Source organism: Staurois parvus, unplaced genomic scaffold (genome assembly GCF_062004578.1).
Source record: "Staurois parvus isolate SC_StPar_1 unplaced genomic scaffold, SC_StPar_1.0 ptg000827l, whole genome shotgun sequence".
In the NCBI taxonomy this organism is placed as follows: domain Eukaryota; kingdom Metazoa; phylum Chordata; class Amphibia; order Anura; family Ranidae; genus Staurois; species Staurois parvus.
Genome location: NW_028318623.1, coordinates 6,573,797 through 6,599,336, shown reverse-complemented (window position 1 = coordinate 6,599,336; position 25,540 = coordinate 6,573,797). Strand labels below are relative to the sequence as shown.

The window sequence follows — 25,540 nt, the reverse complement described above, 5'->3', positions numbered from 1 at the left end:
AGCTGTCCTGCTGGTGTACAACCCTAGACCCCAGATAAATGCTCTTCTTTACCCAGCTGTCTGGAGGAAGCACTAGGCAAGGGGATCCGGTGTCTGCCACTTTGACCACTTATAAACAACAACAAAACAGCGCAAAATCCAAAACCAAAATTATAACAGTGAACAAACACAAAATTAATAATATGTATCCATATAAAGATGAGTCCTTATTCCCATCAGAACCAGTAATAAATATCAAAATGTGCTTCCACCACATGAGAAATAAAATTGACCGCACTCACCAGATGGAGGTGAGTAATGAGCCTTATAGGATATAAGGGATCCTATAACCCCTCAAACAGAGATCAAATCTTCTTTTTCACCCTGCTTAGGTATCTAAATCGTCTCCACTTTATTCCTCCATGGATTCCTCAATGGTGTATAGAGAAAGAAACTACATAGTGTAATACTGCCACTTCACATAAAATATAAAGATAGAATAAGGCCGCTCACATGTTTAAATATAATTAAAAGCCTTGTTTAATAGCCTAGATGGCTTCAAGATAACCAGTTTCCACAATGCACATACAGGGATCTCATGCTTCTGTAGTCTCTGCAGAGGATGAACAGCCTTCCACCACTAAGATGGCCGCTTCAACCGCATAACTCGGCGTGCGTTCCAAACACCGGAAGTAACGTGAACCAGAATGACGGCGGATCATAGTAGAAGGATCCTTCTCATAAGCTTGACCATCATTGAAGGATGAATATATGGCCTTCCTGGGTAACCACCCCAAATGGAAATGTATCCACAGTAGTAAGTGATTAGTGTCACCTTCCATGGGAGCCCCAGAGTCTGCAGAACTCTTGGGCGCTGGGATATATATATTTTTGTTATATATATTTTTTTGACACTTTGACCACTTGCCTACCGGGCACTTTTACCTCCTTCCTGCCCAGGCCAGTTTTCAGCTGTCAGCGCTGTTGCACTTTGAATGACTGTTGCGTGGTAATATAATACTGTCCCAAACAAACTTTTTATCATTTTGAGACAGATAGAGCTTTCTTTTTATGGTATTTAATCACCGCTGGGTTTTTTATTTTTTGCTAAACAAAATAAAAAATACTGAAAATTTTGGAAAAAAATAGTTTTTTTTCTTAGTTTCTGTTATAAAATTTTGTAAATAAGTAAATAAGTAATTTTTCTCCTTCACTGATGTTCACTAATGAGGCTGTTTCATAGTAACTGCTAGTCTCCATGAGATTGGTAATGGTACTACTGTTCTTTTTTACAGCATTGTACGTCAGCAAGAAGAACAGTACCAAAAGACCCGTAATGACTGCATCTCCCTGCTTCTGTTCCTTTCAATCTGTGGATCTGCGCTCTTGAATATCACATCACCAGTCATAAGGGGTAAAGCTGTGAAAGTCCTGCCTCTGCTAACAGGACTACAGGCATGGTAAGTCAGCATTGGAGAAAAGATCAGCTACAGGGTGACTATTGGCAATACTGGTGACTAGTGTTGGGCTCGATGTTTGAGTCGAACATAAGTTCAACTCAGACATCGGCCTTTCGTGTTTGTTCGCCAAACACACAAACGACAAGGGCCCTGAGCTCTTACAGTGCATTGTGAGAGCCATGATTGGCCAAAGCAATGTACTTAACCACACGACAGGTGCAATGCTTTGGCCAATCACAGCACAATGCACTGTGAGAGCCATAATTGGCCAAAGTCACTGTGACTTTGGCCAATCCTGGCTCACGGCTAAGACCACGCCCCACACTATATAAGGCTGCTTACACGGCAGCCTTGCGTAGTGTGTTGCTGGACACTGCCGAAGACAGAGGGGAGAATACTCTCTCCAAAATAAAGAAATAATAAAAAAAAAAAAATGAAATATCATTTGTGACAGGAGTCAATTTGGGTGGGGGGCCCATGGAACCCAAATCACTTTGGAGAGATGGGGAGACCCCTGTCTCAGCTCCCCATATCCCTCTTATGTGTAAATCACCCTGTGCCTGTTAGGGGTACAGGGTGATCTGTCTTAATATTTGGGGGGCTTTGTCTTGTTGGTTATGTGTTAGAGAAGACACTGGTAGTGATGAGGAAGAATTCTGGCTTTACTTGTGTGGCTTAAGTTGCAAACATACAGAGCACATTTCAGCAATGTATAACAGTGATGGCAGACATGTTACTTCCTGAAGATAGAGAGAAGAAGGAGGAAGAGGGAGAACCAACAAGTCTTACACATATGCACAACTAGTGACCTTAGTGTACAGTGCCATCTACTGGTCAAGCGATATTAACACACAATACTATATAGTACATTATAGTACATGCTGTTGCATTCCCAACATGTCTCAGACTGTGGAGATACTTTAGGAGATAGGTGGGGTGGGGGTTGTTTATTGTTTAATGTTATGTGGCTAGATGCCATTGTTCTATTGTTTGTCTGGCTTGGAAGCAAACTATTATGGGACATATGTATTTATGTGTATTAGCTTGGTGGGGGGGTGTCTCCAGCAGCCCTCCCTCCTGATGGGACTGTCTGCTGGTGTGAAGTTTGAATACCTGTGTGTCTCTTGTTACTAAATGTAGATTGCCCTGCCCTGTGTCATTATGCAGGGAGGGGGGATTGTTCCCTGAGTGTATATATCTCGTATCTGTGTTTAAATAAACTAGTCTACCTCCTGGTTTACTTCAAATCTGGTGTTGTCTAGTCTTGTATGGTCGGCTGTGGTGTCTGTTCTCAGTGTTCAGATGGGGAAGTGGTATTCTAAGGGAAGTACTCAAGCGCAGTCTGGGTCGGTTCCGTTACATCAGTCTCTACTGGTGACTAGTTCTTTGCAGTTTGGGTCCTCTTCAAGGGCTAATTTTAGAGAGACTTGGGGGTTAAAGTTAAGCATTAAGGTCCGGGTAAGTAACAATGATGGGCTCCCAAACTGACTGAAACCTACTGGACTCCCATCCTCTGTTGGATGAGTATCACTGCTGTAATCAGTGAGAAGAATGGGCAACACTAGGCATGATGCCAAACACATAAGTCTCAAAACTGGGACCAGTTTAGACTACATTCACCTACCAGGGGCAGACCGTTTGCTGTGATCAGAGGCAGTTAAATGTCAACACTATGGCTATGGCCACTTGCAAACTGGCTGATTAGCTGTGGAAATTTGTGTGCAGCCAAAACTTTGCAGATATGCTGATCGCACTGGCCGGCACTGATTGCGGTCGGTTGGAGGCTCTCTTCACATGCAACCACTCCAATGAGCAGTTACATGCAGACAGAGGTGGCGCTAGTCATCGATTTGTTAAGTACTGACCAGGGGCGGACTGACAACTTATGGGGTCCCCGGGCAATAGGGGATCATGGGGCCCCTGTGTCCTCACCCACACTCAAACCACACCCAAAAAAGCCTATGAAAGGTACTAGGGGCATCTCATGGGGCCCCCTACTGACCCTTGGCCCTCGGGCAGTGCTCGAGTGCACGAATGGTCAGTCCCCCACTGGTACAGAAATGCCCGCAGCGAAAAAAGAAGAAAAGAATTAGCGCAGGGCAGGCATGACTAGGCCCAGAGTGGGAAGGAAGATGTGTAAGGGTTAATGTTAGTATTAGGGTTGGTAAAGGATAGCTGGGGGATCTGGTTGGTAGAGGAGAGTGTAGGTGGGGTCTCCTGCACTTTAGGGTGGAGTGTTCTGGGGAGGGGCGTCAGTTGGGAGCTGGACGTGGGAAAGAGAGCTTCCCTCTCGCCCTCCACCAGGGTGTCCTTCCCTGAGGTTTAGGTACAGTGGCAGCTGCCAGGGAGGGACAATTGGCCCGGCTGCGGCTTGCAGGGGCTGTACTGGCTGCGGAGCCGGGTCTCTGCCTCACTGCGGGGCCCGGGCTTGTCACCAGCGGCAGGGGGGCAGGAGCGCCCATGTGCTTAGGCCTCCGGAGCACTTTTGCCCGCCCCACAGACAGCTCAGGACCAGAACGGGAGCCCCACTCGGGACCCTCCGGCCCCGCTGGCAGGGCGCTCTCCTGAGTCTGCCTGTGGGGAGGCCGGGAAGTAGAAGGACGGTTGGGCCAGGCTGGGTGAGTCTGCGGCCTCCAAGGGGAGGGCCTGGCTGCGGAGCCGGGTCTCTGCTTTTCTGCAGGACCCGGGCTCCTCGGAGGTAGTCGGGCGGGAGCACCCATGTGCTGGGAGGTCTGCGCCTCCGGAGAGCTTTCCCCCGGTCTCCCCACTAGCCCAGGGCTCGGCTCCATGATGGGAGCCCCACTCGGGACCCTCCGGCCCCCGCTGGCAGGGCGCTCTCCTGCCTCTGCTCCCGGGGAGGCCAGGAGGAATCCTAGGCTTCGGCGGAGTTCGGGGGGGGCGGGGTCACTCGTGGACGAAGCCCCGCCCCCCGCCCGCACGGCAGTGAGGACGGGATGACAGCGGCTCCTCCGCTGACAAGGCACCTGTCAGGGAGGGTGCCCGGCGGGGGGAGATGTCCTGCTGCAGCTGCCGGGCTGTCTGGTGCTGCGGCCGGCGGGCCCCCTGTCAGCATGGAGCAGCAGCTCCATTAAAAAAAAAAAAAAAAATAATAATTTTTCCACAGGTGCAGCGCTAGGCGGAGGGCTGGCAAGTGCCCAGGGTCGTCAGGGAGCGTGGCTGGTGCTGGGCGGCAGGAGCGGCACGGACCTGCGGGACCCCTGGCTCCTGGGACTGGGAGGCCATCCAGTCATCGAGAGGAGGAGGACCGATCGGAGGGCGAGCTATCGGAACCCGATCCGGGGGCGACAGCTGGCCGCTCGGCGCCGGTGGATTTTGGACGCGCGACTGCTGGGACGTCTCCTGGGCAGCCTGGTGAGTTACCATTTTTTTTGGGGTCTGCTCTCTTCTTTTCAGCTGCTCTCCGGGAACTGTTGGGGGCGGGCTTCTGCGGTGTCGGGGGGCGGCGTCATCTCGTTGGGTATTGGTGCGGGGGTCTGCGTTTTGCGGTCCGGCTGGGGACTTGTTGCGGCGCTTTGCGCTGGGCGGTAGTGGGGGCGCTGGGCCTGTTTCTGTGTGATTACCGCCTGCAGGTGGGGATGTTTGCGGGGGCCTAGGGCAGGATAATGGGGACGCACGGGGGCCTGGTGTTTTCTTCTCCGGGTTAGGGTCAGGGGTGGTTACGGCGGGGTCCGGTGCTCTGGGCTAGGCGGCCCCATCCACGGTTTTGGGTGAGGGTGCGGGGGGTGCCAGGGCCGGGCGGCTTCGCAGTGTGCCGGTGGTTCGAGGGCCCGTTGGTGTGCATTGACATTCGGATGTACGGGAGTAGATTGGGTGAGGTGTGTATGTCGGGATCTTCACGCTCTTGCTCTTGGAGCGGCTGCCTGTCGATGGGTCGAGGGTTGACGGGGGCAGGCGGGAGGACGAGGAGAAGCGGCGTTCTTTTTCGTTTATCCCGCGTGCTTTTGCTAATTGGTTGCAGGCTTTCGCGATTGTGGCCAGTGTCATTGGGGAAACGGCCCCTGAGCATTGCTCGGCGTTTTTCTGTTCCCTTTACGCTATTAGCGAGGCTCCTGGGTTTAAGGGGGGATCGCTGGGCTACGGTGCGATGAACAGTTTCGGCAGCGTAGGGCGGTTTACCCGTCATTGCGCTGGGACAATACGGTCCGTGGCCTTTGGATACAGCTCATGACTCCGGCGAGGCCCTCTGGTCTGTTTTCGGGGTGGGCCGGTGGTTCGTTCTCCCCGGGACAATCAGCCTCAAAGCGTAGGGGTTCTGCTAGCGGTTCCAGTTTTGTTCGGAGGGTTTCCGCATCCCGTGTACTTTGACTTCGATTCCTCCTTTTAGCACGGAACTCACGGTCGGCCTTGCAGTATACAGCGGTGGTTTCGGATAAGTTGTGTAAGGAAGTGGGTTTAGACCGCGTGGGCGGCCCGTTTCCTTTTTCTCCCTTGGGGGGTTGTGCCCAAAAAGGAGCCTCATGCGTTTCGGTTAATTCCTCACCTGTCCTTCCTGACAGTGGGGTCGGTGACCGACGCCATCGATACAGAGTCAGGTGCGGTGTATTATACGTCGTTCGATGCGGCAGTTTTCTGGGTTATTCGGTATGGGCGCGGTGCGCTCCTGGCGTTATGGGATATTGAGTCAGCGCTTCGGCTGTTGTGGGTACATCCGGCCGGTCTTCGTGTTTTTGGGTTGTCGTTGGGAGGGCTCGTTTTATGTTGTGAAGTGCCTTCTCATGGGGTGTTTTATATCCTACGCTTTGTTCGAGAAGTTCAGTTCATGCATGGAGTGGGTGGTGCGGGATGTCTCCGGGGTGCCTGCGGTCATCCGTTATTTAGATGATTTTCTTTGTGTGGGTCCGCCAGCTTCCGGGGTATGTGCAGCTTTTGCTGGCCACTTTGCAACACATTGCACAACGTTTCGTTATTCCGCTGGCGTTGGACAAGACGGAGGGCCCGGCTGCGGTGATTACTTTCCTGGGCGTTGTTTGGATTCCGGAGCTGTGGAGTGCCGGCTGCCTGAGGACAAGCTGTTGGCCTTCAAAGTTGAGATTCGTGGCGTACTGGGCAAGTGTAAGTTTCAGCTGCGGGCCTGGCAGTCGTTGTTGGGCAAAGCTTACCTTCGCTTACCGTATACTGCCGATGGGTTGGGTGTTCTGCCGCCGATTGCAGATTTGGCTCACCTTTTTGGATTACTTCAACAGGCGAGCTCTGTGGATGTCGGGCCCTGGGAGCTATTTTGACCTGGATTTGTTCCCGGATGCGGCGGCTTCCGTGGGATATGGGGCCTTTTGCTGAAGTCGGTGGAGCGCGGTTCCATGGCCTGCTTCCTGGTGGGAGGCGGGGGGTTTGTTCTTCGTATCTTGGTGCTGTTGGTATTTTTTTTTTTTTCCGGTGGTGCTGGTGGTTGCCGTGTGGGGGGAGCATTTTTCGGAAGTAAAGGTTCATTTTCGGTGTAACATTTTGGGGGTGGTTCGGGTCATCAATCGGGTCTCAGCTTCTTCGCGGCCGGTGGTTGGCCTGCTTCGCCATTTCGTGTTGCGTTGCCTGCAGCTGACCATTTTTCTTCATGCTGTGCATCTCCCTGGGATTGAGCAAACTCTGGTTGTCGCTTTGGCTCATTTTCAGTGGGACACATTCCGAGGGTTGGTGCTGGGGGAGGAGCACCGCGGGGTTCCTTGTCCCGACTGGCTGTGGGATTTTGCCTTGGGGTCGTTGCAGGCTGGATCCGGTAGTCGGGGAGTGAGGCGACATGGTCTGCATACTCGACTTAAATGGTGTGGGACCCATCGTTGGTATGGTGTGCCCGGGTACATTCCAGTTAACCAAGGTTTAACTGGCAGGTGGTGGTGCTGCACTGCGGATGGTATGGTTGTCTCCGAGCTGGTTGGTTGCGTCTGGAGGCCTAGTGGCATATGGTTGTCCGCAGGTGCATTTTTTACTGGCGGGAGTGGTGGACCTGCTGCGGCGGGTCAATATTGATCCGTGGGGGCCTGAGGTGGGTTCGCTGTGTTGTAATTTTGGCACGGAAATTAGAGCGGGGGTGTCGGCTGCTGTGTTTGATTGCCGGTTGGCTGGTTTGGCCTTCTTCTTAAGTTGCTGGGGTGTCGGGGTTTTCACGAAAGCCTTTTTGGGTTCGACAGGCCCTTCGGGGTTCCCGTAGGGCTCATCGCTGAAGGGATTCACGGCATCCGGTGTCCGTTGAGTTGTTAGGGTCTTGGTTTGTGCGCCTGCGGTCTGTGTGTCTTTCGGGCTTCGAGGTGTTTGTTTCGGTACGGCCTTTGCGGTGGCCTTTTGGGGGCATTGCGTTTTGGTGAGTTCGGTAGTCCGTCTACATCAGTTATTGGGGGGTTATTGGGGGATGTGGTCGTGTGCTGGGTTTACTGGGGTGGGAGGTGCTCCTCCATCGGTCTAGGATGGACCAGTTGGGGCGTGGTGCATGGGGTGCAGTTCTTTGCTCTTCCAGCATCTTATGTGTGCCCAGTGGGTGCGGTGCCGGATTTTCTATCCCATCGTCCGGTGGGGCAGGGGTCCTTTTTTCCAGCACGCTGAGGGGTCCTCTTAATTCACTTTGTGTCAGTTTTCTGACGGTGTTTCACGGCGGCTGGTTGGATGCGTCCTTGTGTGCTTCACATTCGCTTTGGATGGGGGCTACTACGGAAGCTGCCGGGTGGGGTTTGTTGGATATGGGTCGCACGTATTGGTAGGTGGGATTCACGGAGATTTCGACTGTGCGTTCGTCCGCATCTGTTGGGGGTCTAGTGGGGTCTCGTGTTCTGTTGTCATGGCCTGGGGGGAGTGCCTGTCCTGTCTGGGTGATGTATTGTCCTGGGGGTATTGCTTGTCCTTTTCTTTCAGAGGGAGCGGTGTGGCCTGGTGTGGATCCTGGGTCACTCCTATGTGTTCTTGGGGATGTTAGGCCTACTGGTAGGCAGCTGGGGTTGGCTAGGCAGGAAGCTTCTGTCAGCTGGATGGGTGTGCCGGGTATGTTGTGGGGTCGTGTGCTGCAGGGGGGCAGCGTTTGACTCGACGGGATGGCCCACTGGATGTCCTGGTGCTTCCTGCGGGTGGCATCGATCTGAAGGTCGACAAGAAGGTGGGGCGCTTCTTTGTCCGTAATGGGGGGCTGGTGGTCCGGCATCTGGAGCTAGAGGTGGATACTTGGAGGTATCTTTGGAGTGCTGGGGTACATCTGACTGCGGTTGGAGCGGATTTATGGTCTCTGGGTCTAAGGGATGGAGTTCGGAGGGGTTTGTTGTGGTGTGGCACGCATGGGTAAGGGCTCACCCAGCGTGCTGTGGCGGTGGTTGGTCTTTGGAGGCGGTTCTTATCTTGGAGGTACAAAATGGTGTGGGACCCATCGTTCGTATGGTGTGCCCGGGAACATTCCCAGTTAACCGAGGTTTAACTGGAAGGTGGTGGTGCTGCACTGCGGACAGTATGGTTGTCTCCGAGCTGGTTGGTTGCGGCTGGAGGCCTAGTGGAATATGGTTGTTCGCAGGTGCATTTCGGATCGTTTTGGTGGTGCCTTCAAAGACCAACGACAACTCTTTATGTTTTCTGTTATAAGGAATGGTTGATGTGTTTAAACTTGATTGGTTAATAAAAGGCCGTGCTGGCCATTTACTCCAAAATTGGTGTTGTGTTTTCTGTAAGTACAGTAAGTAAAGGGGATTGGTATGGAAGGGTAATGGTGGTGTAGTGGGGTCTGGATGAACCTATCTCGGGTGCACTAGTCAAGAAATGCCCGCAGCGAAAAAAGAAGAAAAGAATTAGCGCAGGGCAGGCATGACTAGGCCCAGAGTGGGAAGGAAAATGTGTAAGGGTTAATGTTAGTATTAGGGTTGGTAAAGGATAGCTGGGGGATCTGGTTGGTAGAGGAGAGTGTAGGTGGGGTCTCCTGCACTTTAGGGTGGAGTGTTCTGGGGAGGGGCGTCAGTTGGGAGCTGGACGTGGGAAAGAGAGCTTCCCTCCCGCCCGCCCTGTTTGGTGAATGTTGTGTTCCTCCTGGGGGGGGGGTGATTTTGGTTCCTGGGCGGTGGTTGGTCTTTGGAGGCGGTTCTTATCTTGGAGGTACAAAATGGTGTGGGACCCATCGTTGGTATGGTGTGCCCGGGAACATTCCCAGTTAACCGAGGTTTAACTGGAAGGTGGTGGTGCTGCACTGCGGACAGTATGGTTGTCTCCGAGCTGGTTGGTTGCGGCTGGAGGCCTAGTGGAATATGGTTGTTCGTAGGTGCATTTCGGATCGTTTTGGGGGTGCCTTCAAAGACCAACGACAACTCTTTATGTTTTCTGTTATAAGGAATGGTTGATGTGTTTAAACTTGATTGGTTAATAAAAGGCCGTGCTGGCCATTTACTCCAAAATTGGTGTTGTGTTTTCTGTAAGTACAGTAAGTAAAGGGGATTGGTATGGAAGGGTAATGATGGTGTAGTGGGGTCTGGATGAACCTATCTCGGGTGCACTAGTCATGACAGCAGCTGCTGGTCACACATAGAAGGGTTGATTCACTAAAGGCAAATAGACTGTGCACTTTGCAAGTGCAGTTCCTCCAGAGCTTAGTAAATGAGGGGAAACTCTGCTGACTTCCATCATCCAGCAAGAATGCTATTGTTTTTGTTTCCTTGCATGTGATTGGGTATTCTTTGCAAAATGAAGCTTTATTTAATTTACTAAGCTCTGGAGCAACTGCACATGCACAGTACACAGTGTATTTGCCTTTAGTAAATCATCCCAACAGTGTGCAGGCAGCATTTTGTACCACCAGCCAGAATCTAGTGCAGGCTCAATGCTCCTGTGTGAATGTAGCTTTAGGGCTGGTTCACACTTTAGAAATGCAGTCCAGATGCGTTTTGGCCTGTGTGTTTTTGGCGCATTTTTAATGCATTTTTGACACATTCCAATGCGTTTTTGATGCATTCCAGTTAATTTTTCCCCTCTCTCTTTTTCTTCAATTTAAATAGCGACATGTGCATTCCAGTGCGTTTTTGGTGCATTCCAGTGCGTTTTTGATGCGTTTTACCGCGTTCCAGTGCAGTTCTGTGCAGAAAAAATGCAGCATGTTCTACTTTTTTTTTCTGCAACCGAAATGCACTGAAACGGCAAGTACTGATGTGAATTATGACATTGACCACCATATAATCTACTTTCTGTGTGCTTTGGATGCAGAAAAGCAACTGAAACGCATGTAATGTGAACTGGCCCTTAGTGTAGCAATGTGATTGGAGCTAATGAGAACTGATAGATACCACCGTAATGGATTTTCAATTTCTTTTCATGAGCAAAATAAACCTTGTACATTATAATTTGGAGTAATGTCTTTTTTTATACTTATAAGCTTTAGGACTGTATGTTATCCTCATAGCAAGAAAATGATAAATAATACTTGTGTTTTATTTGTCAAAAATTATAATTTTTATCATAACGAATTTAATGACTAAATATCTGATCACTATTTGCTATAGGAGATAGTATTTATGTGTTATTCATTAGCTCCATGAACGTGAGAACCTCTTTTCTGTGTATTCAGAGGTATATTCTTGACACAATGGAGAATACATTTATACATGGGGTCTTCAAAAAGTTTCCGCACATTTATATATATATATTAGAGTTAAAAAAAAGTTCAGAACCCTTTTGAAGAACCTTTGAATGTACAGTTGTGTTCAAAATAATAGCAGTCAGACATCACTAACCGGATCAATCACTGTTTTTGGTAGAAATTATATTTCTACATGGCAAATAATTTACTAACAGGTGTAGTAGAGTAATAGAAATCCAACAGACCCAACAGTCATGACATGCATGCTGCTGATTCTGTGTAATTGAATCACTAATTGAAAGGGGCATGTTCAAAATAATAGCAGTGTGGAGTTCTATTAGTGAGGTCATTCATTCTTTGAAAAACAGGTGGCAATTATTGCCCTTATTTAAGGAAGGAAGGCAGCAAATGTTGTACATGCTGGTTACAGTGCATTTCTCTCTGAAATTCTGAGGAAAATGGGTCATTGTTCAGAAGAACAGCGTACCTTGATTAAAAAGTTGATTGGAGAGGGGAAAACATATAAAGAAGTGCAGAAAATGATAGGCTGCTCAGCTAAAATGATCGCAAATGCTTTAAAATGGCAACCAAAACCTGCAAGACGTGGAAGAAAGCGAAAAACTACCATTCGAATGGATAGAAGAATAGCCAAAATGGCAAGGACTCAGCCAACAATCAGCTCCAGGAAGATGAAAGAAGGTGTAAAGTTCCCTGTGAGGACTGTTACAATTAGAAGACGCCTATATGAAGCCAAGCTATCTGCAAGAAGCCCCCGCAAAGTCCTACTGTTGAAAAAAAGACGTGTGCTGAAGAGGTTACAATTTGGCAAAGAGCACATTGACTGGCCTAAAGAGAAATGGTGCAACATTTTGTGGACTGATGAAAGTAAGATTGTTCTTTTTGGGTCTAGTGGGCGGAGACAGTTTGTCAGACGACCCCCAAACACTGAATTCAAGCCACAGTACACTGTGAAGACAGTGAAGCATGGTGGTGCAAGCATCATGATATGGGGATTTCTCATACTACGGTGTTGGGCCTATTTATCGCATACCAGGGATCATGGATCAGTTTGAATACATCAGAATACTTGAAGAGGTCATGCTGCCTTTTGCTGAAGAGGAAATGCTCTTGAAATGGGTGTTCCAACAAGACAACGACCCCAAACACACCAGTAAACGTACAACATCTTGGTTCCAGACCAACAAGATGGACGTTATGGAGTGGCCAGCCCAATCCCCGGATCTTAATCCAATAGAAAACTTGTGGGGTGACATCAAAAATGCCGTTTCTGAGGCAAAACCAAGAAATAGAGAAGAACTGTGGAATGTAGTCCAATCATCCTGGGCTGGAATACCTGATCACAGGGGCCAGAAGTTGGGTGACTCCATGCAACACAGATGTACAGCAGTTCTCAGAAACAGTGCGACTACAACCAAATATTCATGAAGTCATTCAAAGGAAAGCAAAATCTTCAAACATTTTTCAGTTTATATAGTGAATGTTTGAGTTTGTAAAGAAGAATACAAACACTGCGATTTTTTTGAAACGTCTAATATTCACTTTTCTTCAATTTTTTTAGAGGAACAACACAAATTTGATCTATGTTTCTTCATGTTTTGATTTGGAATAGAATGTGTCGTGTTCCCAATGCATTTGTGTGGATGGAAATAAAAGCTATTAGAAGGATTTTGAGCTTTATTCACTTTTTTTCAACACACTGCTATTATTTTGAACACAACTGTATATGATACTGGATATATTTACTTTTGTATGTCACTTATCTTGCATATGCATGCGAGATACAATAACATACATTTTTTTAATTTTTTGTCAAAAGTCGGAAGGATGAAACGCGTCGAAACATGGCTACATGGCAACAGGAAGTGACGAACTGTGGAATGTTCTGGGCTGGGTGAGAGAAGTTGGAACAAACGCTATCCTTATATATATATATAATTTTTTTTTTTAATATATAGACATTTTCTTGTGATTGAGTGAATTTCAAGAGGTGTGCATTTAATATTAAATACTCTTGCATGTTATAACAAGGCATTTTTTGATAACAAGAATATTTTTTTTTCATTGGCTATTGTTGATTTTTAAAAATACCCTAAGCCTGTATTTTTCCCTATAGAAGCCATTATGAGTCTGATCAAAGCATACAAAAATTGCTTGTTGGGCATAATTGGATGAATTCAACTGGCGACTTTGTATATGTCTAAATGACCGCAGTGGGAGCCTGTCCATGACATAACTCCTATCTCCAACTTCCACCTGAAAAGTTACACAAATGTTTCAATCTCTTAGTTCGAGTTTCTCAATTTATTTATTCTGCATTATGCATAATCCATAAAATATAATATAATCCATACATACTGTACTTCATAACAGCTGAAAACAAAGGGTCTAATGGAAGGATCTCTGTACCCGCGTACATAATAGAGCAGGTCGGTGAGCCAACCGAATCTCTGAAATTCTGAAAATCCAGCATCAATTTTGTTATAGCAAATACATGGTCGTTCATTTTTATTTTTGAATTTGATTGCTATACTTCTATCATCACAACTGAACATCTCAAAATACATTTTTTATGATTCTTCTCAATGGAACACTAGAGATGGAACCCAGTTTTGAGAGTGAAAGCAAAGTTATCCTTCAGGAGTCTTCACGTGCTGATGAATTGGGACAGAGAATCATGATTTCAACCAATCCAAAGCTGTAAAAACACCCAATAATTTATACTGGAGAGAGGAGAAGGTAGCATGCCTGCCAATCTGTCCTGAGAGTATTTTGTCTGATTGTAATTTGGTTCTCTGGACACACGTCTGTAAAGTATCTCCTAGAAAACAACGAAACAGAGAAGTACAGTTAGGCTGATATATACTACAGAGAGAAAAGTGCTAAAAAGAGTAAAGTTCACCTATAATATGGTGTGTAAAGTCATTAATCCACTTGTTCTCACCTCTTTGTTCTCTTTCTTGTGGTTCCCTCTTAGAAAAGTATAAATGATGATGCCAACCCTGCAACGGCCAGGAGGACAGTGGAGGAAAGCTCAAAACGTATAGCTCCTGGAAAACAAAATTAGAAAGGACCCCATTTAATTGGCATTTTATCAAAGAGCTTTTTTTCTTTTTAATTTATCAAAGCTTTTTTTTTTTAAATTGAATTTCCAGACATAATTTGTTCTTATAATTGGATTGAGTGAAAAAAGGTTAGGGGCGACTGACAGGTTATTTTTTCATCTGTGTCCACACCAGGGGCGGACTGACCATTTGGAAACTCGGGCACTGCCCGAGGGCTCGGGGTCAGTAGGGGGCCCCATGAGATGCCCATGGTACCTTTTTCATAGGCTTTTTTGAGTTTGGGCAAGGACACAGGGGCCCCATGATCCCCTATTGCCCGGGGGCCCCATGAGTTGTCAGTCCGCCCCTGGTCCACACTAAGGAAATTTTACATAGCACCTTATTCCAGAGGCATGATGGGAAATGATATGATATCTCCCCAAATTAATGGGAAACGCTGCCTTTAAAAGTTGCCACTGAAAGAAGATGTCCCCCCTTATTCTTTTGAGAACAACATTTCAGATGTGCCCTAAGATTCTATCCCTTTGACAACTGTCTATGGGGAAGGAACTGAGAGTGAAACAACCTAACAAGGATGCACACAGCATCAATGAAGAAAATACCGCACCTGAGGAGTCTAATCCTTCATTACTGTATGCTAGTGGTCTCCAAACTGCAGCCCAGGGGCCGGATGTGGTCCTTGGCTTGCCTCTGACTGGACCTTGGGGCAAGAGCTGCTGTTAGAAACCACTTGGCCCCATACATCCAACCTGACAGGGCCCCACCCCCCTCCCCCGAAAAAACTATGCTTCAGTTTTGAATAAACAGAGTGAGTGATCTCTACTGATCACTTATTGTGTTCATTCAGGAAAGGGCTGCCAAAGGTGACATATTTACCGGACCCCTCTACCACTATCCATCCTGCAGTATCCTATTGTGTGCTTGCAGCTGGCGGTAGGAAGGAAAGGAGGGAAGCCAGCAGCACTTGGAGGGGGCACACAGGAGGGCTTGGACATTGGGCAGCAGGGGGAAATGTGTGGTGTACAGGGAGGAAGATGGGTGTAGCAGGGGGTTGGGTGGGGGGGCAATTGCTGGAGCCAATGCCCTGTATGGCTCTCTCTACAGCAGCTGAAAGCCAGTGGGAGGGAGAGGAGAAGAAGCCAACTTTAAGCAGCTGTAGAGAGAGTCATACAGGGGATCGGTTCCAGTAATTGTCCTCCATGCTGTGGTGATCACGCTCCCTGCCCACAACCGATTCACCTAGTTGCCTGGGCCCCCGTGCTGTCCTGGGCCCCATACAGGAGGACTGGTGGTACCCCCTTATCCACGGCCTTGCTTGGTGCACTATTCCACCAACTCACACCATCAATGAGGAACTATTCTTCCCATTGATAGCAACAACGTGGCACTTTTCCTTCCATTCAAACCATTGATGGAGCATTGCTTATGCCCACTGATGCCGGGGCATTTTCTGCTCCCACTGGTCACAGTCTGACCCCCTCAAAGTCTGAAGGACTGTAAATTGGACTTTTCCTTTGACATTTTGGAGACCCTTGCGGTATAATGGAGAATCAAAGTCAGATGTATACGTAAGAATATGGTCATAGTAATGCCATTTTGGGGTTGATTTACTAAAACTCGAGAGTGCAAAATCTGGTGCAGCTGTGCATAGGAGCCAATCAGCTTCTAATGTCAGCTTGTTCAATTAACTGCTATGCAGAGCAACACAAAGCAGCATGCAGGAGCTGACAAGGGAGAGATCTGTATTGTTTACATACAGAGCTCTCCCCTATCAGTGATAGTCGGCGATCGCCGGGTGCCAGCGGGGAATCTCCGCCCGGGACCCGTTGATCAACAGTGGCGGCTCGGGTAGGGTGTGCGTGTGCCCCCTACCCAGAAATACATATATACATGTGATTTTGCGCACCCAATAGCAGGTAATAGCTCATAGCTGTCAATAGCATTTTGTTTCTGCTTCTAGAAGCTAAATAGTGTTCTCCTCTGTGTCCATGCATGCTACTTTAGGCTAGTAGCATTTTTTGTGCTTCAGTTTCTAGGAGCAGAAAAAAAAAATCGTTTTTTGTAGAGTTTTTTTGGAGATGTTTTCCGGCAGAAAAAAAAATGCTAAACAGTCCTAAACTCTACAACAATGCTACTTACAGCTTTTTTATTAATTTTTTTTTCTACAAGTACTGTAAGAATGCTAATAAAATGGGCAATAGGGGATCATGGGGCCCCTATGTCCTTGCCCAAACTCAAAAAAAGCCTATAAAAAAGGTACCAGGGGCATATCATGGGGCCCCCTACTGACCCCGGGCCCTAGGGCAGTGCCCGAGTGCTTGAATGGTCAGTCCGCCCCTGATCCAGGGAATATCCGATTGCCTCTCAGGGGATCAGGAAGGAATTTTTTTCCCTGCAGGAGCAAATTGGATCGTGCTTTGCTGTTTTTTTTTTGCATTCCTCTGGATCAACTGTGGGTATAGGATTATAACTTTTTTTTTTTTATGGTTGAACTGGATGGACTTTTGTCTTTTTTCAGCCAGACTAACTATGTAACTATGTAACAGATTTTTTTTCTTTTTTACATGTCCTGTAAAAATGCTAATAAAACGCTTACGCTTCTAAACACTACTAATATGCTACTAAAATGTTACTAAAAGTGCTTTTACCAGCTTTTTGGAGCAGAGATGTTAAATGCTACCAACATTTATAGGTAAAGTAGATCCAGGGAATATCCGATTGCCTCTCGGGGGATCAGGAGGGAATTTTTTTCCCTGCAGGAGCAAATTGGATCATGCTTTGCTGGTTTTTTTTCCTTCCTCGGCTGATTTTCGCACTGTTAGTGGGGCAATGGCATCAACCAATTTTCACACTGTTAGTGGGGCAATGGCATTGGCCGATTTTCGCACTGTTAGTGGGGCAATGGCATCAACCGATTTTCGCACTGTTAGTCGGGCAATGGTATTGGTCGATTTTCGCACTGTTAGTGGGGCAATGGCATCGGCCGATTTTCGCACTGTTAGTGGGGCAATGGCATCGGCCGATTTTCGCACTGTTAGAGGGGCAATGGCATCAACCGATTTTCACACTGTTAGTGGGGCAATGGCATCGGCCGATTTGCGCACTGTTAGTGGGGCAATGGCATCGGCCGATTTTCACACTGTTAGTGGGGCAATGGCATCGGCCGATTTTCGCACTGTTAGTGGGGCAATGGCATCGGCTGATTTTCGCACTGTTAGTGGGGCAATGGCATCAACCGATTTTCGCACTGTTAGTGGGGCAATGGCATCAACCGATTTTCGCACTGTTAGTGGGGCAATGGCATCAGCCGATTTTCGCACTGTTAGTGGGGCAATGGCATCAGCCGATTTTTGCACTGTTAGTGGGGCAATGGCATCGGCCGATTTTCGCACTGTTAGTGGGGCAATGGCATTAACCGATTTTAGCACTGTTAGTGGGGCAATGGCATCAACCGATTTTCGCACTGTTAGTGGGGCAATGGCATCGGCCGATTTCCGCTCTGTTAGTGGGGCAATGGCATCAACCGATTTTCGCTCTGTTAGTGGGGCAATGGCATCAACCGATTTTCGCTCTGTTAGTGGGGCAATGGCATCAACCGATTTTCGCACTGTTAGTGGGCAATGGCATCAACCGATTTTCGCACTGTTAGTGGGGCAATGGCATCGGCCGAATTTAAAGGTTCCTCCTCATTTCTTTTGTCGGTCATGCTGGAAAATTTGCAAAGAACGGCCGATTTTCACAATAATTGGTGGCAACAGAGCGACCGATGTTTCGTATTTCGGACGAAAAATCGACCGATAAACGAACCGTCTATGGCCTGCATTAGGCACGGTTCACACTAATGGCATTTTGCAGGTTGCAGCACGGCAGCTTATTCATTTGAATGGGCTGCCATGCCTCGCAAAACGCAGGGAAAAGGTCCCTGCACCTTTCCAGAAGTCGAAGCCCGCACTAAATAACGAGTAAACGGTTATTTGGATACTCACCGTTAAAGACACGGCTGGCCATTTCTAGTTTCTCAGAAGTTTGTGCCAACAGCATATAATTGCCTATATAAGCCTGGATCAGACTCGGGATATGTAAGGTGCAGTTGTTATCTATGCTGAGGCCGTCATAACTTCTTGTTTTATTTGAGCTTCGGATGAAGGAAGCGATGGCTTTACTAGGTAGACCGTATCCTTTGTACCAATTACATGACTGAATATCAGTGACGTTTACTCCAGAGGGCATTAAATACACCGAGCCCCTCAAATTAACCCAACTAAGTTGTTGATCGATTTCGAGATCGCAGAATGTTGGTGTAATCCAAAGACAAACAAGAGCTGCAAAAAAAAAAAGAACAAAAAATATTTTTGTTATAACAGATGTCGGGGCGGCAGCCATAGAATCGCATTTCAATGAATAAATACTATAAACTATTCCAAAAATTTTTTAAAAAAGCTAATTTTGCTACGGTCCGCTGTGCGATCTGTTTCACGGGGATCAGACAACTGCAGATCTGGAAAAAAAAAAAGCCCCTTTTGTAAGCCCTTATTCACACCTGAGTGTTTTTTTTCAGCTTCAAGCCTCCCCAAATGCTCAACATCCAAAATGCTGTGGAATTGAATGAAGCAGTGGCGTCCCGAGGCAGGTGCCTCCTACACGGGGTGACACCAGAGCCGCTTCACAAAAAGGTATGTTGTAAAGAAAGCCGACGATTCCCGCAGGATGGATCCGATCCATTGCCGGCTTTCTTTACAACTTACCTTTTCTTGGAGTGGGTCCAGTGCAGGGGCAGACTGACCATTTGGAAACTCGGGCACTGCCCGAGGGCCCAGGGTCAGTAGAGGGCCCCATGAGATGCCCCTGGTACCTTTTTCATAGGCTTTTTTGAGTTTGGGCAGGGACACAGGGGCCCCATGATCCCCTATTGCCCGGGGGCCCCATGAGTTGTCAGTCCGCCCCTGGTCCGGTGTCACTCCGTATAGGTTGCATGCCGGAGGTCACAGGGGGCACCAGAATACGGTGCTGCGCGGTAAAAGCAGGGAGCGGGGAGGACATTTATAAACGGCCACCCGCCCCTGCACTTCTCCCGCCCGGCCGTTTATGTACATGGGCCGGATGGGAAATGGTTAAAAATAGTTACTCACAAATATCGGTGCTGCTGATAACTTATAAAAGACAAGAAAAGCGAAACTGTCAAACTTTTCTTCAGCTGCATGTGTAAATGCACTTTTACAAAACATTTCTCCTCAAAAATTAGCATTTTAAAGTAAGTTTACAATTTTGTGTTGGGCGGCATTTATAGCTGTCTTGGGCCGCATGCAGTCTGTGGGTGCTTGTAGGTTGGACACCCCTGATTTAGACACAAGACTCCAACTAGCTGTCCCTTGGGCCCAATTTCAAAGACAGAGAAATACCAGACCATCAACATTTTTGGACTCATTTTCATTTTGGGGAAAGCCATTTATATACAGTTGTAAATACACATACTGTATGTGTGCACAAAGCCTGTGCAAACATAACAGTCTATTTTGTTAAAAATCAAGGAGAATGATAAACCCAAAGCAACAAATACATTAGTTGTTTACTTTTCTGCACATATGACACATTTAGCTTGGTTTTTTAATCTACAATGTGTCTGGGGTGTTACAAAGTAAAAGCAAATCAACTGAACCATTATATTATGGTTTTCTTACCTGTCAGGACTACCACCATGAAGGATGGAGAATTCATACTTTTCATCGGTATTATAGCAAGCTGTGTCTCTCCTGTGTGTTAAAAAGGAAATTTAAATTGTTGAAGATGAAGTATGTGCAAACAAATGTTTTTAGAAGTTATACTTAAATACATTATAAGCGTCTCAGCATCTAGACCAGTCTTTCTGAACCAGGGTTCCTCTGGGGCAGCCATTCTCCACCAGGATTCCATGGAACCCTAGGGTTCCTCTAGAGCAGCCCTTCTCCACCAGGAATCCATGGAACTCTAGGGTTCCTCTAGAGCAGCCATTCTCCACCAGGAATCCATGGAACCCTAGGTTTCCTCTAGAGCAGCCCTTCTCTACCAGGAATCCATGGAACCCTAGGTTTCCTCTAGAGCAGCCATTCTCCACCAGAATTCCATGGAACCCTAGGGTTTCTCTAGAGCAGCCATTCTCCACCAGGAATCCATGGAACCCTTAATTTTCTCTAGAGCAGCTATTCTCCACCAGAATTCCATGGAACCCTAGGTTTCCTTTACAGCAGCTATTCTCCACCAGGAATCCATGGAACCCTAGGTTTTCTCTAGAGCAGCCATTCTCCACCAGAATTCCATGGAACCCTAGGGTTCCTCCAGAGCAACCATTCTCCACCAGAATTCCATGGAAACCTAGGGTTCCTCTAGAGCAATCATTCTCCACCAGAATTCCATGGAACCCTAGGGTTTCCCTAGAGCAGCCATTCTCCACCAGGATTTCATGGAACCCTGGGGTCCTTCCAGAAGTTGCTCATGGTTCCTTGAGCTGTGGCTGGATTACCTCCCAGTTGATAGTGCCTGCATAGTTTGGGGCCAAATGCCACTTTCATCAGTATCAATCATCTTTTTAGCTTTCTGTAAGGGTTGCATTTTTCTTACTCACCACCAATGTAAGGAGCGTTTTTTTCCCACTGACATCTAATGAATTGGTTTTAGCAGGAGTTCCCTGAGACCTGAAAATTATTTCAAGGGTTCTTTTGGGTAAATGTTTGATAAATGCTGCTCTAGAGGACACTAGGGGTTTCTTGAGCAATGAGCAATGTCTGGCACCATTGATGTTTTTAGCTACCTGTAAGAGTTTATTCTTTCCACTGACCACAAAGGTAAGGAGCATTGTCAAGAGTGACCATCACACTAATGTACCATAAACTGTAGGTATAGCAATTACTAGTCGGGTTTCCCTCAGCCCAGAAAGTTATTTAAAGGTTTCATCGGTGTTAACAAAATATTGAGAAATGCTAATCTAGACATTCTTTGGAGACTCTGTCCATGGACAACAAAGAAGGTTCAGATACAATTGCCAAGGGTGCGTGATATGAACTGACTCATAAAAGGGAGTACTTTGTTAATTCTGGCTTTTATAATTGAGTTTCACTTCAAGAGTTGGACATGTTTTTATTGCCTAATGGGAGTGGGAGCACACAAACCACAGCAGGAAATTATTTTTACCAAAAGTAGATTCTAAAAGATTTAAAAAGACAGCATTACTAATACTATTATTATACAGAATTTATATAGCGCCAACAGTTTGTGCAACGCTTTACAAAATTAATGTGCCTGAGTCCACCAATGCCCACCCAGAAATAGAATATTAGATATTAGTGACATCAGACTAAGTCATTCTACTAACAAGATCAATTGTAATGCACTTAAAGGATACTGGCATTAGAAACACGCAAAATGAAAACATTTGTTTCGTTTTGAATCGATTCATGAAGTTACTTAGTTTTGTTGCATTTGTTCTTTTTTTTCGTTTTCGACTGGATTCAAATTTTTCCAATGGATTCAAAGTATTTGAAAAGAATTTGAATCGAAAATATCGTATCGATCCAAATTCATTGTGAAGAACAGCTGGTTCTATTCTATTAAAAATTTTAATTTCAGAAGACAGTTATGGTAATTCTACTTTATTCTGTTCTATTTTTTTCTATTCTATTCTTGAATTTTTTATTTTATAATTCTTTTTTTTTTTAATTCTATTTTTTTTAATTCTATTTTTTTAAATTCTATTCTATTCTTTTCTATTCCATTACTTTATTTTCTATTCTATTTTATTATGTTCTTCTATTTTAAATTTTTATATATTCTATTATTTTCTATTTTATTCTTTTGTATTCACTTCTATTCTTTTCTATTACATTCCTTTATTTTCTATTGTATTATGTAATTTTCTAAGCTATTCTATTCTGTTTTACTCTATTCTATTCTGTTTTATTTTATTCTATTCTGTTTTACTCTATTCTTTTCGAAATTCAAATTTCAGAAGACAGCTATATTCTAGCACTAATGCAGGCTATAGACGGGTTGAAAATCGGCCATTTAAAAAGAAAAAGCCCAGAAATATCGGTCATTCAATCGGTAAAAAAATCGGCTGATTATTGTCCCGTCTACGGCCGGCATTTTTACTTCTGTCCCTGCAGAGAGCTTCGCTATTATATTTTACATGAAAAAGTCTTGCGGTTGCAACAATGTATCCATTTGTATCCATTTCGGATACAGATGTTTTTATTCAGATACAAATAGATACATTGTTGCAACCGCAAAACTTTTCATATAAAATATAATAGCGGACTGGAATTCTTCTTCTTTTTCTTCTTCTTCTTTTTCTTCTTCTTGCAGGTCACAGCTCATGCGCAGATTTTTGCATCGGTAAAATGATTGGCCGATTTGCCCATAATTTCTGGGAAAATCAGCCGATTGTCAAAATAGCCGGCGAATTTTCCAACTTTACCGATAAAAAAATGTGCCAAAAAAATCAGCTGACAAAATTATAAAGTTCACCCCATAACTTCTGTCCCTTGCAGGTCACGGCTCATCCATGGACTTTTTATCGGTAAAACGATAGGCTGATTTGCCCATCATTGCTGGAAAAATCGGCCGATCGTCAAAATCGACCGCAAATTTTCCAACATGACCAATAAAAAAAATTTGCAAAAACGGCCGACCAATTAACCCACTAACGGTCCAAAAATCGGCCGATTTTCGACCCGTCTATGGCCTGCATTATACACAAAGAAGATTATTTATTAAAACTGCATGGTGCAAAATCTGGTGCAGCTGTGCAAAGAAACCCATTAGCTTCCTGTCAAAGCTTAATTAAACAATCAGACATTAGAAGCTGATTGGCTACCATGCACAGCTGCACCAGATTCTGAGTGGACTAGTTTTAGTGAATCTCCCCCATAGAGTTTGAAGAAAATCAGCAATAGTCAGTAATATGTTTATATTTCAATTTGTTTTCAAATTTCGATTTTGTTTCTTTAGTTCAGATTCATTTTAAATTAGTTTCTATTGTAATTTGGAAATTTGGATACATCCAAATCTCCAAATTATCGATTCGGAACAAAACTAACGGCACAAATCTAATTGGCTGGACTAATAGATCTTGTAAACAAAACATCATCTATAATGAAACACAATGTAATTTTTCCCAAAAGTCAATTGTATATAAAACTAAAACAGTAGCCCAAAATGATCAGTTAGATATGCGCCTATACATTGATGTTCATTCAGGACAGGGTAGATGCAAATATAAGAACAGAGTGCACCAGCAAAATATAATATCTTGGCTTGTATTCATTATAAAATACAATTTGTTACACTCACAAAAAGATGAGTTTTGGCAAAGATCCCTCAGAACCTTCAGCTTGTGGCCTACAGCTGATGGTCTGGTCAGAAACAATGTGCTCTGTAGTGTGGATCTGTCAGCATCCTCCCATGATGTTCCTAGGGAACGAAGCAGGTGAAGTCCACAAAAGTGTTCACGATGTTAGAAGAAATGAGCCAAAACTTCAAAGTCCAAGGGTCCTAGTCCAGACACCACACAAGAACATGGATGGGTCCACATTACAAAGGCTGCTAAGGTTGCTAACAGGACCTCCAACCCAATGCCAAGAGCTATGGTCATGAGGTATCATCCTTGGTTGTGATATGATCACCATACTTCATCCTTTGGTGACTCTAACAAATTGTGTTTTACTTTAAACGAAGTTGCTCTGCACAACGTTCTTAGCTTTGTACTGGATCTCACCCACCTTTGTTAATATTTACATTTCAAGTAAATGACAGCACATGAGAATACAGTCTCCAATATTTTTAGCATGGGACTTCTGTATAAATGGATTTGAAGCCCATTCTTAAGAATCTTATTGAAAAGGATTAGTGAGAACACTGATAACTAACCATCAATGTCCTCACTTCCCCCAAAGTACTACATGAATTAATCTTAAATGCTTTTTAAAAAATAAAAAAGAATTCAAAAAAATGTAAAAATGAAATTAAAAAAGTGAGTTTGCAAATTACTTTGATCAACAAAGATCAGGTCTCCCACTAGTACCAATGGGTAGGTAGAAGAAAGGACCACCTTGAGCTATTCATCAGTGATGAAGAGTCAAAGGAGGCCAAAGGAGGTCACCACTTCTGCCCAGTACTGGGACAGGTTTGTTAAGCACCCTGGGCAAGGATGCAGAACTGTACCATCTCCCCCATTGCTAGTGCATGTCATAAAATGAGTGCAACGCCTTGTGCCCATTCTCTGCCCCCTTGCACAAGCTGTCCATGGTTGGCATGGAGTGTGCACAACACATTCGTGGCCGTTTTCTTGATTTTTGTAGCAGTAGCTGTCAAAGCAGATCCTTTGGCCCTGTTTTCTAACCACGGTTCTAGAGCTTAGATGCAGCCCCCTACTACTGCGCCCTAGGCAACTGTCCCCCCTGCCCACCCCTTGTCCCAGCCCTGCTTCTGCCTACATCATCTGCCCTCCAGGTAGCATCAAGTTGAAATTCAGTCATATTTCAAACAAACCATTCTTCTTACAGTAAGCCCTCATGCACACGGGACGTTTTTACAGCGGCTGTTTTTGGCTTTTGACATTTTTTTTCTACAGCCAGTAAACCCCCCAGCATGTTATCAGCATGTCCATGCACACAGACTGTAATGGAAGTTTTTTGGCAGGGATGTTTTTTTGGCTGGAAAAAACCCCAGAATTAGTGGGTTTCTAGAGGAGTTTATTAGCTGTAAAAATTCTCTAATGCTGAAAATTGTGACAATCCGCTGTAAAACGCCGCAAACCGGTGTTTTTGGATGTTTTTTTTGACCCCCCAAAATGTTTGAGATTTTTTTTGACCCCCAAAATTTTTTTTTTTGTATAAAAATGCTAAAAAAACACTTAAAAACTCAAACTCGGGAAAACGCCACTAAATGCGGCAAAACGCAGTAAAACACAGCAAACCGGTGTTTTTGGACTTTTTTTGTCCCAAAAAAATGTTTTTTGGTAAACAAAAACGGTAAAAAACGCAAACGCGAAAAAATGTGGGAAAATGCAGCTAAACGCTAATGCAAAAAATAAAAGCTAAAAAAGCTGAAAAACTCATGTTTTTTTAACGTGACTTTATACAGCTGATGTTACCAGCCTTATCAAAACATCCCGTGTGCATGACGACTTAACCTTGAATCTCTGTAGCAGTGCAAAATATGGGATCAATCAAAAAAAACTTACAGTACTAGTCTCCTCTGGGATGCTCTTCGAGGCACACGATAATTATGACAGCAAAGTGATCCCAGCTCTGACTTTATACCTTACTATGGAATGTTTCAGGCATGCTGCACTTCCTCAATTTGAATACCAGAGCTCTGAATGATAGATACTTTTACATTAGACTCTGCAACCGGCACATACCTGCATATTAATATGTACTGATTATTAGGTCGAAAAGAATAATATGGAGCGTAAGGCATGTGACAAAGCTTTTTTGGACAGA

General features: G+C 45.5%; 1 protein-coding gene across 1 annotated transcript; it reads right to left on the bottom strand.

The window, feature by feature from the left end:
• Nucleotides 1-13,286: 13,286 nt before the first annotated feature.
• LOC149443886 (uncharacterized) lies at nucleotides 13,287-25,314 on the bottom strand. The gene is made up of 5 exons (XM_089655216.1): nucleotides 25,279-25,314; nucleotides 19,745-19,816; nucleotides 18,053-18,388; nucleotides 13,946-14,051; nucleotides 13,287-13,822 (listed from the first exon to the last, which is right to left on the bottom strand). The coding sequence occupies exons 2-4, from the start codon at nucleotides 19,788-19,790 to the stop codon at nucleotides 13,975-13,977; spliced, it is 459 nt and encodes a 152-aa protein (XP_089511342.1). The 5' UTR covers nucleotides 19,791-19,816; nucleotides 25,279-25,314; the 3' UTR covers nucleotides 13,287-13,822; nucleotides 13,946-13,974.
• Between the last annotated feature and the right edge of the window lie 226 nt (nucleotides 25,315-25,540).

Excerpts from the sequence above, each read along its gene's own strand:
- LOC149443886 (XM_089655216.1), bottom strand. The coding sequence starts at position 19,790 with ATGAAAAGTATGAATTCTCCATCCTTCATGGTGGTAGTCCTGACAG. Across the intron at positions 18,389-19,744 it reads CATGGTGGTAGTCCTGACAG|CTCTTGTTTGTCTTTGGATT; the intron begins GTAAGAAAACCA and ends TTTTTTTTGCAG. Across the intron at positions 14,052-18,052 it reads GGCCAGCCGTGTCTTTAACG|GAGCTATACGTTTTGAGCTT; the intron begins GTGAGTATCCAA and ends TTTGTTTTCCAG.